Below are 13,104 nucleotides of genomic sequence, written 5' to 3' on the forward strand. Positions count from 1 at the left end.
GCATTATCATTAAACCGTAGTGGGAACAGCTTTTTAGCTTTCTCAGCAGTCATATGTTGATTTGCAGAGAGCTTGAGTAAAATAAATGGCACACATTTGTAGTCCATCACACACATGTCAAAATCAGTGCCACCAAAAGAACAATCATGTTTGTGAGACAGATGGTTTCTGGATCACAGTGACCATCATTTAACAAGTCTAGAACCCAGACTACTGGTCAAAATGTACAATAAGCACCCTCAAAAATGTCCACACATTTTGTAAATGGGGGGTGGGGGAGAGATTGTTTTAAAGAACAACAATAACAATGCCTTACAAGAGTTGTCTGATATTACTCCAGTCCACACACATAGTAGGTACTTTGGTACTACAGTGCTCGTGAAATTTGTAGCCGCAAGTCTGACATCGAAATCCATTTAGCAGGAACTTCTGGCAGATGTCACAAAATGCAAGCTTCAGGAACGTCTTCCGAGCCTATATTGAGAACACAGATGCGAAATTATGTTTAGAAATGAAAGACAATCAAAGATGAAGTAATTTCCTGCCTGGCCCTCAAAAGAGATTTTTACAAATGAAGGAATCACACTTCCAACATTTGTAAACTTCATAAACCGAAATTAAAATACACCTCTGGTTACTGAGCTCTAACTTGCCTACTGAAAAACCATGGCATAACTAGAACTTTCCACGGTCCAACAATACACACATGCTGGTGGCTCTGAGAACACAGAAGAGGTCTGCACTTACAAAGTTGTGTGTGGTAAGGGGAACATGGTCCAGGAAATCCACTTGAAGTTCTTCTCCAATCAAAGAGGCGGCATCAGTATTCCAGTCTAAACGTGCTTTTTTACTAAAGAGTGTTCAAAACAGCATGAAAGGAAAACGTTGAGACAAGGTTCAATTCTAGTAACAGTAGCCACCATAGTGCGTGCCATTGCAGCACAGCTTATTTAACCCATACAATAAACCCGTGAAGTAGGCATTACTGCTCCCACTGAAAAATGAGAAAACTGGGACTCTATGGAGATAACTTGCATAGAAGTGAATGTAAGGCCCTGTGTTAAGAATCCAGGTCTGAAGCCAGGTGTGATGGTGCACACCTGTAATCGCACCACTCAGGAGGCTGAGTCAGGAGGATCTCGCATTTTCAGCCAGCCTGGACGACAAAGTGAGGTGAGACCCTGTCTCAAAACCAACAAAGTGGCCAGGCACCAGAGACTCACACATGTTATCCTAGCTACTCAGGAGGCAGGGATCATGGTTCAAAGCTAGCCCAAACAAACAGTTCGAGAGACCCTATCTTGAAAAAAACCCATCACAAAAAAAGGGCTGTCAGAGTGGCTCAAGCGGTAGAACACCTGCCTAGTGAACGTGAGGCCCTGAGTTCAAACCCCACTATCACTAAATAAATGAAATGAAACAGAATTCAGGTCTGCTGAACTCCAAAGCTTGTGCTCTGAGAATAAAGTTTTCTTTAAATAATGAAATATAAGAATAAAGTGAACTTTGTGTCATTAAAGCCCTATAAAATGGGTTATAAACATTACTACAATGTTCAGATTTAGAATGTTCAATGGCCTATTTCAATCTAGAATATGTATAAACAGGAACTACAAATGCACTTTTGCATTAACAACAGACTCAAATCTGTACAACTGTTCACAGGGTCCATAAAAATAAGTCCATGACACTTAATTGCCTTAAAACTTACTCTGAAACCACTCTTTCCATGCCCAGAATAAACAAGACAGGAAACTGCATCGCAAAAATTAACTCTGATGCCCTGGTCCATTTCCTGAAGGATGAATGTTCTTGGGTAAGGAGGGCACATATAACCTAGCGCCACTCAACCCTCTCCATCGCCTACCGGAAGCTTAGTCAAGCCCTTCTGGTTATCCCCACCCCACCCCACCCCTGCCATATTAAGTCTAGGAAACTCCTTATCACTCTATAGTTCTGTTTTATTCTAGAAGCAGGGAGGAAGCCCCACTTTCTGATGAGCCTGCAGGAGCTACCTGTCCTAAAGAGAACCCAGATCAGGTCCAAATCAACCAAGCTCTGAAGAAGAGTAGACAGAGCCCTTCCCCATCTCAGGCTCTCTCTAGTCCTTAAGGATTGGCTTGGACCCAAACCTGGGACTAATGGTGCTAAAGCTGACATCTGCTTCAAAGATCTGCCCTTCAGCAAACTGCCTCCTTAACTGAGAAGAACAGACCCACTGATGTAGACCCATGCCCTGGGCCATTCCCTCAAACTGGGAATCTCCCTGAGTCATGAAGCTGAAACCTGAAGATCAGTAACAGAAGCGCTGCTGTCCAAAAATAGGGCAAGGTTAAAAGAACCTTCTGACAGGTTTCCCCATATTTGGCGGGAAACAGTGGGCGGTTCTGTTGCTATGGGGTATTGCTCTTATCCTTTGAGGAGATGCCTCCAGCTTGTTACCACCATTACAAATAGGATGAGCTTTCCCAAAGGCACAAACTCTTCTGCATCTTTTAGCCCCTGGCTGTTAGCCAGAATTCACTGCAGATTCAGATTCACAATTGGAACAAAGATGAATGAGAGGAGCAGAGAATGGAATTTGGGAGTAGACGGTGCTTAGCCTGACCAGGCCCCAGGTTCACTCAATCTCTAGTACCACCACAAAAAAAACCAAAACGGAAATGCATGAATGACACAACTGATCTCTTGAGGACAGCATTCTTTTTTATTGTTATTATTTAACTATAAACACATTTTTGGAGCACCTACTCTGGAAATGCAATTATAGCAAATACAAAGAAAAATCTTTGCTCTTAAAAGCATACCTTCTGGGCTGGACACGGTGGCTCACACCTATAATCCCAACTACTTAGGAGGCAGAGGCTGGGAGAACCACATTTGGAATAGCCAGTCTGGGCAAAAAGTTAGCAATACCCTATTTCAACAGGAAAAAAAGCTGAGTGTGGTGGCACACACCTATCATCGCAGCTACATGGAAAGTTTAAGTAGGAGAATCCTATCCAAGGCCAGCCCAGCAAAAACTGAGAGACCCTTTCTCAAAAATTCAAGTAGTAGAGCACCTACCTAGCAAGCTTGAGGCCAAGTTTTAGTACCATAAAAAAAAAAAAAAAATCCGTGCCTATAATATAATTGTTTCCATTCCTGGAAACAAGATGCACACCTATCATGTATTTTATTTTTCAAGAGAATATCCAGGCAATAGTTTCAAGTTCTTAGTACCACATTTTTCTAACTTCTCTCTTTAAAAACAAAGACATAAAACACACTACTCCACAGGAAGCAGGATAACTACTCTGGATGGAGGCAGGCTACAAGAGCCTCGCTATTCCTAAGGAGGAGCAAACTGACTGTGGCGCTCTTACCCCTTGTGTTCCTGGAGAAGTCTGAACACCGCGCAGCACTCCGGCTGGAGCCCCCTCACCTTCAGAGCTTTCATAAGGCAATCATGCAAGCTCATTCCATTCCGCACATTGACCTGCAAACAAAAAACCACCTTTAGGACCAACACGGGCGGGAGCACCCCTTGCAAAGATAGGCATAGAAATAAACATGCCAAGTTATAGGGACTTGTAGAAGATTTATGACAGCCCTGTTTGCAATGGCAAGCACTACACACACACACACACACACACACACACACACACCCCAACCTGCATGTCCAGCAGTAACAGTGCTTGAACTACAGCGCGTCCACACTCACATGATGCATTTGCTGTATATTACTTATAATTACCTAAAGGGAGAGGAGTCTAGGAAATGTTAATTAGTAACAGTATTTAAAATATGCTTATGCATGCTGTATGAATGTGGAAAGATAAACCTAACTGGGTGGGAAGGGTACAACAACACTTCCCTGTATAGTCTCCCATTCTCTTAACTCACAGTGTATACAGAAGCATGAACACCCACCAGAAAGGAAAATATGTCAATACGATCTATACATAAACGTAAGATGAGTTTTTATGATAATAATTTCTCTAGTTCCAAAACGGCTGGCTGGTCTTCCTACCAAAAATTCTACCTCACACCATGTACTTACTTTGCACTAGTACGGCCAAATATGAACTGGCCAAAACAGAGCTTCTGCCCTTCTCTAGGTAGGGACAAACACCAGTGTTAGTTTAATTGCATGTACACTTGTACCAAACAGCCTTCACAGCACACACCCTGCACATTCCCTTGAATCCAATCCTCAAAGGCTAGGTGGGAGCTCGAAGGCGTAGTGGGAAGTGTGTGTGCCTACAGTACTATCAATGGCAGCTGTATGAAAATCTCAGCCAGGCTGGCGAGTGGCTCAGGTGGTAGCACAACTGCCTAGCCGAGTCCAACACCCAGTAACGCCAAAAAAAAAATTTAACTGAAATCTTAAGAGTTTGGAGAAAAGCCCTCCACATTTTGCTTTCAAAGCTGAGAAAGTTAATAACAATAAGACAAACGTAGTCAGTCAAGTCAGCAAGGGTGGTAGAAGGCAGGTGGCAGGGCCTGTGAAAGGCCTCTGGTGGAGCTCCTCCTTGGCTAGAAGCCAGCTCTGCCAGAGGCCATCCTAGCCAAGCTGTCTCTGGATGGCTTACGAAGAGACAGAAATCTTAAACAGATCAGAGATATGAGGGACTACCCAATCACTAGGGTGGGAACAGGCCACAGGATCTGGGTCAAAGGAAAGGAAAAGAAACCACCTGGTGGGAAAGGGGGAAGCATAAGGAATCTGAAAACATCAAGGAGGGGCATACAAAAACTTTCTTCACAAAGTGTGTCATTTTGCTATTACTGGCCACTGACGGGGATGCATTTGTCCACTCATCAATCTTTGAAGCGTAAACATGGCTTCATGTTGGGAGGAAAAAAAAAAAGCACAGTACAAAAAAATCTGAATCTATAGAACAAATAAGTACAGGAGGTGATAGGAATGGAGGAGGAAAGTCTCCTGAAGGATCAGTTATCTGGGAGGAAAGAAAAGGGCTTTTCCAAATTATAAAAGCTCATGAGGAGACTGTGACAGACTCCTGGGTATTGAGAGTGTGTCCATCTGATTCTTCCAAATAGATTCCAGTCTGCTTAGCACAGGAATCCTGAAGGAAGAGCTGGGCAACTGGGCAGGAGCAAGGGTCGCCTAATATCTTTCACCCATGTGAATACATTACCTACACAAAAATAAATAAATAAAATTGACATTCTTTCAAAGTCTCTTGTACATACCAAACTAGTTCAGACAAATGGTATCTGGGATTTGTGTCAAAATAATTAGTAAGGAATGGGTGGGAACACAGATTAAACAGAGTAAGTGTAAAATAGGTGGTGCATATATTAGAATAATTATTCTAATCTGTCTACTTTCGAAGGTATTTTTAAATGCTGCATGAGTCTATCTTAAAGGTTTCTTCGAACAGTGATAGCCTTAGAACACCCCCTTAACTTCCCGAAAAACAAGCCAAGTCAGATGTATTTCCACTGATCTGCACTACAAAGATAAGACACATGCAGAATCACGGCCTGCGTCACACAGGGCAGCAGTGCCTGAAAAGCTGTACAATGGTGTCCGGATTTATCACTAATCTTCACTCAGAGTCAGACTCTGAGAGCTGGAGAGTTCTTCAAACACCCCCTACACCACTGAGGTCCCAATGTAGGTGGCATTAGAATCAGCCACAGAGCTTGTGAAAACAGATACTGAGCCTCCCTGCCTCAGTAGTCAGGATTTGGATTAAGTTAATTTGGAGTGAAGTCCAGGAACCTGCATTTTAACTTGCTTATCAGGTGGTTCTGAAGGTAGTGGTTCTCAGCGGCAATCACTCTCACTCATCCAGTAACAATGAGTGTGTGCTGAGGGAACAAAAACAAGCTGTGAACGGTTGATACGTCTGGAACCCCAGCTACTCTGGAGGTGGAAGCAGAGCAGGCTTAGCAAGACCCTATCCCAAAAACAAAATAAAAACGCAAAAGGGCTAGGGTGTGGCTCAAATAGTAGAGCACTTTCAAGGTCCTGGGTTCAATTCCCAGTACCAAAAAAGAAAAAACAAAACGACAAAAAATATGTTCAAAAAATAATTTTTAGGTCCTCTTTTTTGGTTCCTAAGAATGATGACTGGGTGTTCACACCATTTCTTGACATGTGCCTCCCTCAAACCTTGTTTTGACGTCGGGCACATTACCTGTCTCATGGGGAAAACAAGAAAATGATTTTATCAGCTACACATCCTTCCAACTCTCCTCTTGCCTACCCCCCACGCATATAGCTGGATAGTCTCTGCAGACAAGTGAGTGATTAGGAGAGTCATTCTGGGTTCCCAAAGCAAAGCCTCCTGGGAATTGCAGAAAATGCTGTTGGCTGAGGGTGCTACCTGACAAGTGACTCCTCCTCCACCACTGCTCCTCCAAAAAGACACTGATTTTCCCAGACAGATGGCCCATCTCTGGCCAAATAAATAGGAGAAACTAACCTTCTCTGCGAAAACCTTCTCAGAAGCTACAGGAGGTGTCAAGTTTCTAACTTACTGGTCCCCATTACCTGCTGGGCTTGAAGGAAGGCTATCAAGGACTACATTAAAAAGTTCAGAAATAACTGTAGTTGCCACTGCACTAATGAATCAGCCACCATACTAAGTAAGCATGAGCCCCCATGACAAAGGTCAGGAAAAAGAGGCCCAAGCTATCACATAACTTGTCTAGATGACACTGCTAATAAAATAAACAGGAAATTTAAGTTTGGGCCTGGCTGTCATAGATCCATACAACGAGCCACGAAGTCAAATGAAGTCTCCTAGCCATCTAGGCAAACTGGCAGAGATGGCAATGGAGAAGAGAGTGTTTAGTAAGATCAGAAGAAGGGCCAATGGTCTTCAGACTCCCTAACATTCACAATTACCACTGTGAGGTCAGTAAGAAACTTAATGAAAAACAGGAAAAAAAAAATCACCTTACAAATCAAAGACCACTGTTCAAATATAGAAGACTGCTACTAATCTCCTATATTGACATAAATTGACAGCCTTTATTTTTAAAAAGGGGAACAAAACCAGATTTACTCACACTTTATCTAGTAGGCCTTGTGAGTTTTGTCCTCAGCTCACAATGCACCTAAGAATCCAACACTACAATTCAGAGGCTCCGTAGGTTCACAAAAGGAGTATAAAGGAATTTATTAGCACACTAGGGAGAAGGGAGGTGTCAGAAGTAAAGTGAGAAAACTCTGGACTGACTTCCCAGCCTTCTTGCATTGCTTCCACCTGCATATGTGCAAAATGAACACAAGGCATTGAGTTTACACAAAGAGTGGAAGACTGGAAAAGAAAAAGTGTGGAAGTTTTAAATGAAGGTTTTCTCCAATGTCTCAGCAGGGCCTGAGGCACAATTCAAGTGATAAGAGCACCTGTCTGATAAGCATGGGGGCCTGAGGTCAAGTCCCAATAACATTAATAAAAAAAAAAAAAAAAAAAAAAAAAAAGGCCTCACCAAACAAAACCAATGCCATTTCACTTTTGTTTCAACCAAGTGTGTTTTTTGTTTATCATTTTTGTTTTTAATCCAGAACAGTAGAAAACTTTATTGAGCAGTAAGTTCTTAGAAAAACTGAGGTTTGGTATCAGAAATCCAGTGACAGTATTGCCATGGTGCCAACATGAACCTGTCACTGGTACTAGAAAACTACTGTACAGAAAGAACTGGTGCCCAGGGGAAGACCAAGCCACTGTGAATTCTTAAGCTACCTCTAGATTTGTTTGTCCTGAGCCTATGAAATATACCAAAATAATTTTTAAGTTATTTTCCTTTCTTCATATTTAACTGTAATATCCAAAAAATTTGAGGTGAATATTATGCTCTAAGAGAAAAAATAAGTGTCTTTGTAGGAGGTGTGGCTCAAATGGTAGAATGCCTTCTTTGCAAGAGTGAGGCCCTGAATTCAGACCCTAATCCTACCCAAAAAAATAAAAAATGTCTTTGCAGTTGGAAAGAAGCAAAGAAAATTTCAAACAAAAGTCATAGGAATAGCTCCCATAAAAACATACTAGTCTGGATGAAAAGGCAGAACGGAAACCATTCGGGGCAACTAACAACCAGAAAGTACGAGGCGAGTCACAGCAGGGAGTGTGGAGGGACAGTGGTAAGAGGAAATAGAACCTGCACTTGGGAGTCTGCCTCAGCAACAGTATGATTTGCTGGTCTATAAGCTGGGCAACGCAATTCATAATCACTAAATTTCCCGAACGGAATGTTCACATACCACTGTTCTTTGCTTATTCGGCAAGAAAACGCGGATAGTGTTGCTTGTCTTAGAAGAATCTGTAAGTTTGCCATCATCTGAGGCCCGGCGCTGATAGCCAAACTGCTGGACTATTGTAGGGGAGATGCAGCTGGAGCCATCAAACACCGCATCTTTGAGCCCAAAACCATTGCTGATCGTCTTCCAGGCTCCCTGGATGTGCTCCATTGATGCGGCTTAAACAAGCCTTAAACCTGGGAAGAAAGACCAAGAGTTCTAATAGTGAAACAAATGCACGTAACTCAGGAACACAGCATGAAGAGTAGCTGTGAACAGAGTGGTGCTTTGGGTTTTTATAATTCATAAACAAATTAATCAGGAAAGAAAAGCCTCTATAATAGTATATTTGCATAAAATATTCTGTAGGTACATCAAAAACAAGGAAATGGAGACAGAAGTTGAAAGAGCTATGGATGGCTACATTGCCAGTTAAGTGAAACTAGAACAAGAGCTCAGGCCTCCTGAGTTCTCATCTGACACTTTCTTAGTTACATAGTTTTCTTCCTTGGGTACTGCACATTAAATGTGAGTGACTACCCCAGCTGTGAGGAACATATATTGGTGCCATGAGAATTACCGGGGGAAGGGGAGGGTTGTTGGTTCTGCCTGCAAGGAAGAAAAAGGAAACTTATTCCTAGGATGTATGTTAGACGCTATATACATACTCAAATGCATATATATGTCAGTTGATGCATACATAAACTACCTCACAATCTGCATTAAAAACGGAAGATTTAAAAGCCTTTCCTACATCCACTCTTTCTCTTTTAAACCACAGAAATGCACCCCCTTGCCCAAGAGCCTCAGGGACTAGGGATAGTAACTAGATCTGTTAAGAGCCCATGAATTTTCCAATGTGACTTTCAGAATTCAGTTTTGGTGCAGGGACAAAGGTTATAAGCAGAAGCGAGGAGAGAGTCTCATAACCCAACATAAACAAATGCTTTAGACAACAAAACCACACAGTAAGTCGCTCAGATACGCCCTCAGATGTGAGGCACCGGCACTGGCTTACAAGTTAACAACCACACAGAAGCCAATGGCTGGCTTCCTTCTTTAGAAAACTGAAAGGGTGAGAGGGAATTCCGTCCTTTTCAAGCTTTCTTTCAGAAATTTGTTTTGTCTTACTAACAATAGCTATGACTTACTAGAAGCCTACTATCATGAGGCAGTGTATACCATATGCATCCGTCCCACTTCTAGGACCCACCTAATCCTTACAGGGGTACTTTAGGTAGGAAATGCACCCCCACGGGAAGCTGAGAGAACTCTCACACACAGCTTTTAAGTGTTAGAGCTGGGCTTCAGAACTTAGCTACTCTGACTCTGTATCCCTTACCCTCCCATCCACAACTCTGACACACAAAGCCATCCAGTTAAAGCAGAAACAGCCTAGAATTAAAGACCATATAATCCAAACCTGCTGTTTTCAACCAAAACTTTCTATCTGAACCCCCATTATTTGCTAAACTCTCTGAAATCAAGAAAGGTGGCTAGATATTAACTATAGTTGGCCATATCCCATGTCAGTGGAATCAACCAATCACCAATCAAGAATATTTGAAAAAAAAAAGTGCCATTAAAAAATAATTCTTGTCATTACTGCCTGAACAAAACAGTGTACAACTATTTCAGTGGCGTTTATAGTATATTATGGGTTGGGAGTGAGGCTCAAGTGGTAGAGCACCTGCCTAGCACCAAGTGTTAAGGCTTTGAGTTCAAAACTAACACTGTCAATAGGAAAAAAAAAAAAACACAAGCCTCAGACCACAAGAAATGCAATACATATATCTGGAAAATGACTCGTGTCCAGAACACGTGGTATTATTACATATCATAAGTAATCTAGAGGACAAAGCACACTGGCATGTGTAGGTTCTACACAAGAACTGTACCATTCCACAGAGGGACGTAAGCAAACAGCTTTGGAATTGGGGAGGGGAGAGGTCCTGAAACAAATCCCTGGCAGATACTGTGGGACAACTATACCTTTAACTGACAGAGAAAGCAGAAAAAATTTTTAAAAATTTTCCACTGCCATCACAAGATCACTTACAGTGAGGCATGCTACATCAGTGCTTCTAACATTCACTGTAGTCAAAGGAGATATGAATCAGATTTGCAAGACATGCTGATGTAAGCAGACAGTGCTACTCCAGCTTTGGGGTGACAAGCCCAGGATTCAGGGCCAAGAGTTCTTTCAGTTGCCCCAGGGCAGACAGACACACTTCCAGCCTCAACAAAGATAACTCTGTAAGTATTCCGTAATCAATTTACTAAAGGACAAACGTGGGAAAACAAGAAAGACGCATCTTCTTAAAAAACAATCAGCAGGCTAGAGGGCGTAGTTCTACAGGGAGGCAGAGCGCTTGTAAGAGCAAGGCCCAGGGTTTAGTGGGGAAGGAGAGGGGCGGGGAGGGGAAGGGGAGGGCCAGAGACCAGGCTGAGACTAGGTAGAGCTAGCCCTCTGTTCCATGCAGTTAATGTTCTGTTAAAACGTGTACTTACACTCATACACATAAACACACCTAGACATATACTAAAACTAGATAAGTCAAAGTAAAAACCAGCCCTTCACATAGGAGAGGTCATTCACAGATTCACATTAAAGTTCTGAAAACAAATGCATCCTCCTAGGGATGGAAAAGTTATCATGATCAATCATTTAAAGAAACATATAGACCTTGCTATGAAGAATTATTATTACCAATATACAAAGAACTCTTGAAAATTGATAAGAATACACAGAATTTTTTGGATGCAGTACTGGGGTTTGATCCCTGGGACTTCGCCTTAAGCCACTCTACCGGCTTTTTTTTTTTTTTTTTTTTTTTGTGATGGATGTTTTTGAGATAGGGTCTCTCAAACTATTTGCGAGGGCTGACTTCAAACCTTGATCCTCCTGATCTTTGCTTCCTGAGTAGTTAGGATTACAGGTGTGAGCTGCTGGAGCCAGGATGAAAACATGGAATTAAATTAACAGAAAAACAAACAACAGCCAATGAACACATATGTTTATATATAAAGAAGGAAACTACAAATAAAGAAAAACTGAAATAAAATACTGAAAACATCCATCACAGGCATGAGGAAATCTACCTTCTCATTATACTGCTGGTAAAAGTGTAAACCACAACAAGGGAAAGCAAGAAAGACTTCCCAGGAAAGAATGCTGCCGACATGCTGGCTAACAGTCTGATTTATAGAATATTTACCCAAGGGCTGGGGCTGCAGCTAGTTCTTGCTTATCATACAGGAAGCCCTGTATTCCATCACCAACACCACCAAAAAGAAAAAAAAGAAAAACATCTTTAGTTTTATCCATGAAAAAAATATCATTTGATGCTATGAAAAATCCTACTTTGTTTTTCCTGAGCAATTTTTTAAAACAGAAAACTTTTAGGTTCTAAAAAGAGCATATTTTATACATTTATTTCAGCTAGAAAACCATTAACTGTGTGGCTTAACTTCTACCGTGCACTTCTCATGTGCAAGAACAAGGCCAATGGTATCTGTCCCCAATACGGATTAAAACACTTCAAAGGACTAAACCTGTAGTAGTATCAAAAAGAAACCATTAGCCAGGCACCAGTGGCTGGCTCACGCCTATAATTCTAGCTACTCAGGAGGCAGAGGTCAGGAGGATTGTGGTTCAAAGCCAACCTGGGCAAATAGTTCAGGAGACCTATCTAAAAAAAAAATCCTCACGAAAAAGGGCTGGTGGAGTGGCTCAAGGTATAGACCCTGAGTTCAAAGCCCAGTGCTGCACAAAAAAAAAAAAAAAACCTTTCTTTCTTTTTCTTGGTGGGACGGAGTTTGGTAGCAGGCACTCTACCACTTAAACCACTCCTCTGATCTATTCTGCTCTGGTTACTTTGGAGACAGTCTCTTGAACTATTTAATGGACTTGCCTCAAACTGCGATTCTCCTGATCTCAGCCTCCCAAGTAGCTAGGATCACAGGCAGGAGCCCCCACCACCCAGCTCCAATAGTTTTTTAAAAGATAAATTTTAAATGCTAATAGTATTTATCCAACTTTTCAAAACACTTACCACATAAAAGTCTATTTAAAAGTACATTTGTACCATTTGAAGATAACTTTGGTAACAAAGTTTATATAGAAACTAACTATAAAATTTCATTTCTAGCCAATGATAAAAATACTTTCAGACTGGTGGAGTGGCTCAAGTAGTAGAGTGCCTGTCTAGCAAGCATAAGGCCCTGAGTTCAAATCCCAGTATAACCAAAAAAAGGCTTTTTTAGATAGGTCTCTCCACATATACAAAATAGTAGCTTTTTATTATCACAAAAGTTACCAGACCATAAACACTTACTGGTGAGGTAGTCTGAGAGCTTGTATTTTACAGAATAAACATTTACCTTTTTTTTGCCTGCCAAAAAAGACAAGACATATTTGGAATTTCATTTACTGTGACAGCTAAGTTCTATAAGTACTTCAGAAGCCTACAGTTTACTTAATTATGAATTCTTCTCATCTATCCTAGAATTCAGATTTGTCAGGTTCTAAGCTGCTTCCTTCTGCATTTCAGAGCCCCTTACTCTCCCTGGTAGGCACAGATAGGCTCTGAAAGACATCAGGGTGTTTGACAGAAAAAGGGAGCAAGTTGGGTGCCAATGGCTCACTCATTATCCTACCTACTCGGGAGGCTGAGATCAAGAGGATCTTGGCTCAAGGCCAGCCTGGGCAAATAATTTGCAAGACCCCCATCTCTAAAAAAAAACAGAGCAAAATGGACTGGGGATGTGGCTAAAATGGTAAAGCGCCTGCATTGCAAGCACAAAGCCCTGAGTTCAATCCCCAGAAAGAATGAGCCAGGTGCCAA

The 13,104-nt window shown here is 41.7% G+C and overlaps 1 protein-coding gene and 1 non-coding gene across 7 annotated transcripts in view; one reads left to right on the forward strand and one right to left on the reverse strand.

Annotated features, from left to right (window-relative positions):
* The window catches only part of Raf1 (Raf-1 proto-oncogene, serine/threonine kinase), a 59,448-nt gene that overhangs the window by 14,903 nt on the left and 31,441 nt on the right, over positions 1 to 13,104 (reverse strand). For 4 of the 6 annotated variants that reach the window (XM_020177159.2, XM_020177155.2, XM_020177157.2 and 1 more), the window contains 4 exons: positions 8,222 to 8,454; positions 3,366 to 3,478; positions 748 to 850; positions 317 to 474 (listed from right to left, as the gene is read on the reverse strand). In XM_020177159.2, the coding sequence (XP_020032748.1) occupies positions 317 to 474; positions 748 to 850; positions 3,366 to 3,478; positions 8,222 to 8,428 (581 nt within the window). In that variant the 5' untranslated portion in view covers positions 8,429 to 8,454. Of the gene's footprint in view, positions 1 to 316; positions 475 to 747; positions 851 to 3,365; positions 3,479 to 8,221; positions 8,455 to 13,104 lie in introns of those variants that run through there. The other 2 variants (XM_074044449.1, XM_074044447.1) reach the window with 1 other exon arrangement.
* LOC141413258 (small nucleolar RNA U13) lies at positions 6,058 to 6,162 on the forward strand. Its single transcript, XR_012438053.1, has one exon. It is a non-coding gene; the product is annotated as a small nucleolar RNA U13 (small nucleolar RNA).

This window comes from Castor canadensis, chromosome 10 (assembly GCF_047511655.1).
Source record: "Castor canadensis chromosome 10, mCasCan1.hap1v2, whole genome shotgun sequence".
NCBI lineage: Eukaryota > Metazoa > Chordata > Mammalia > Rodentia > Castoridae > Castor > Castor canadensis.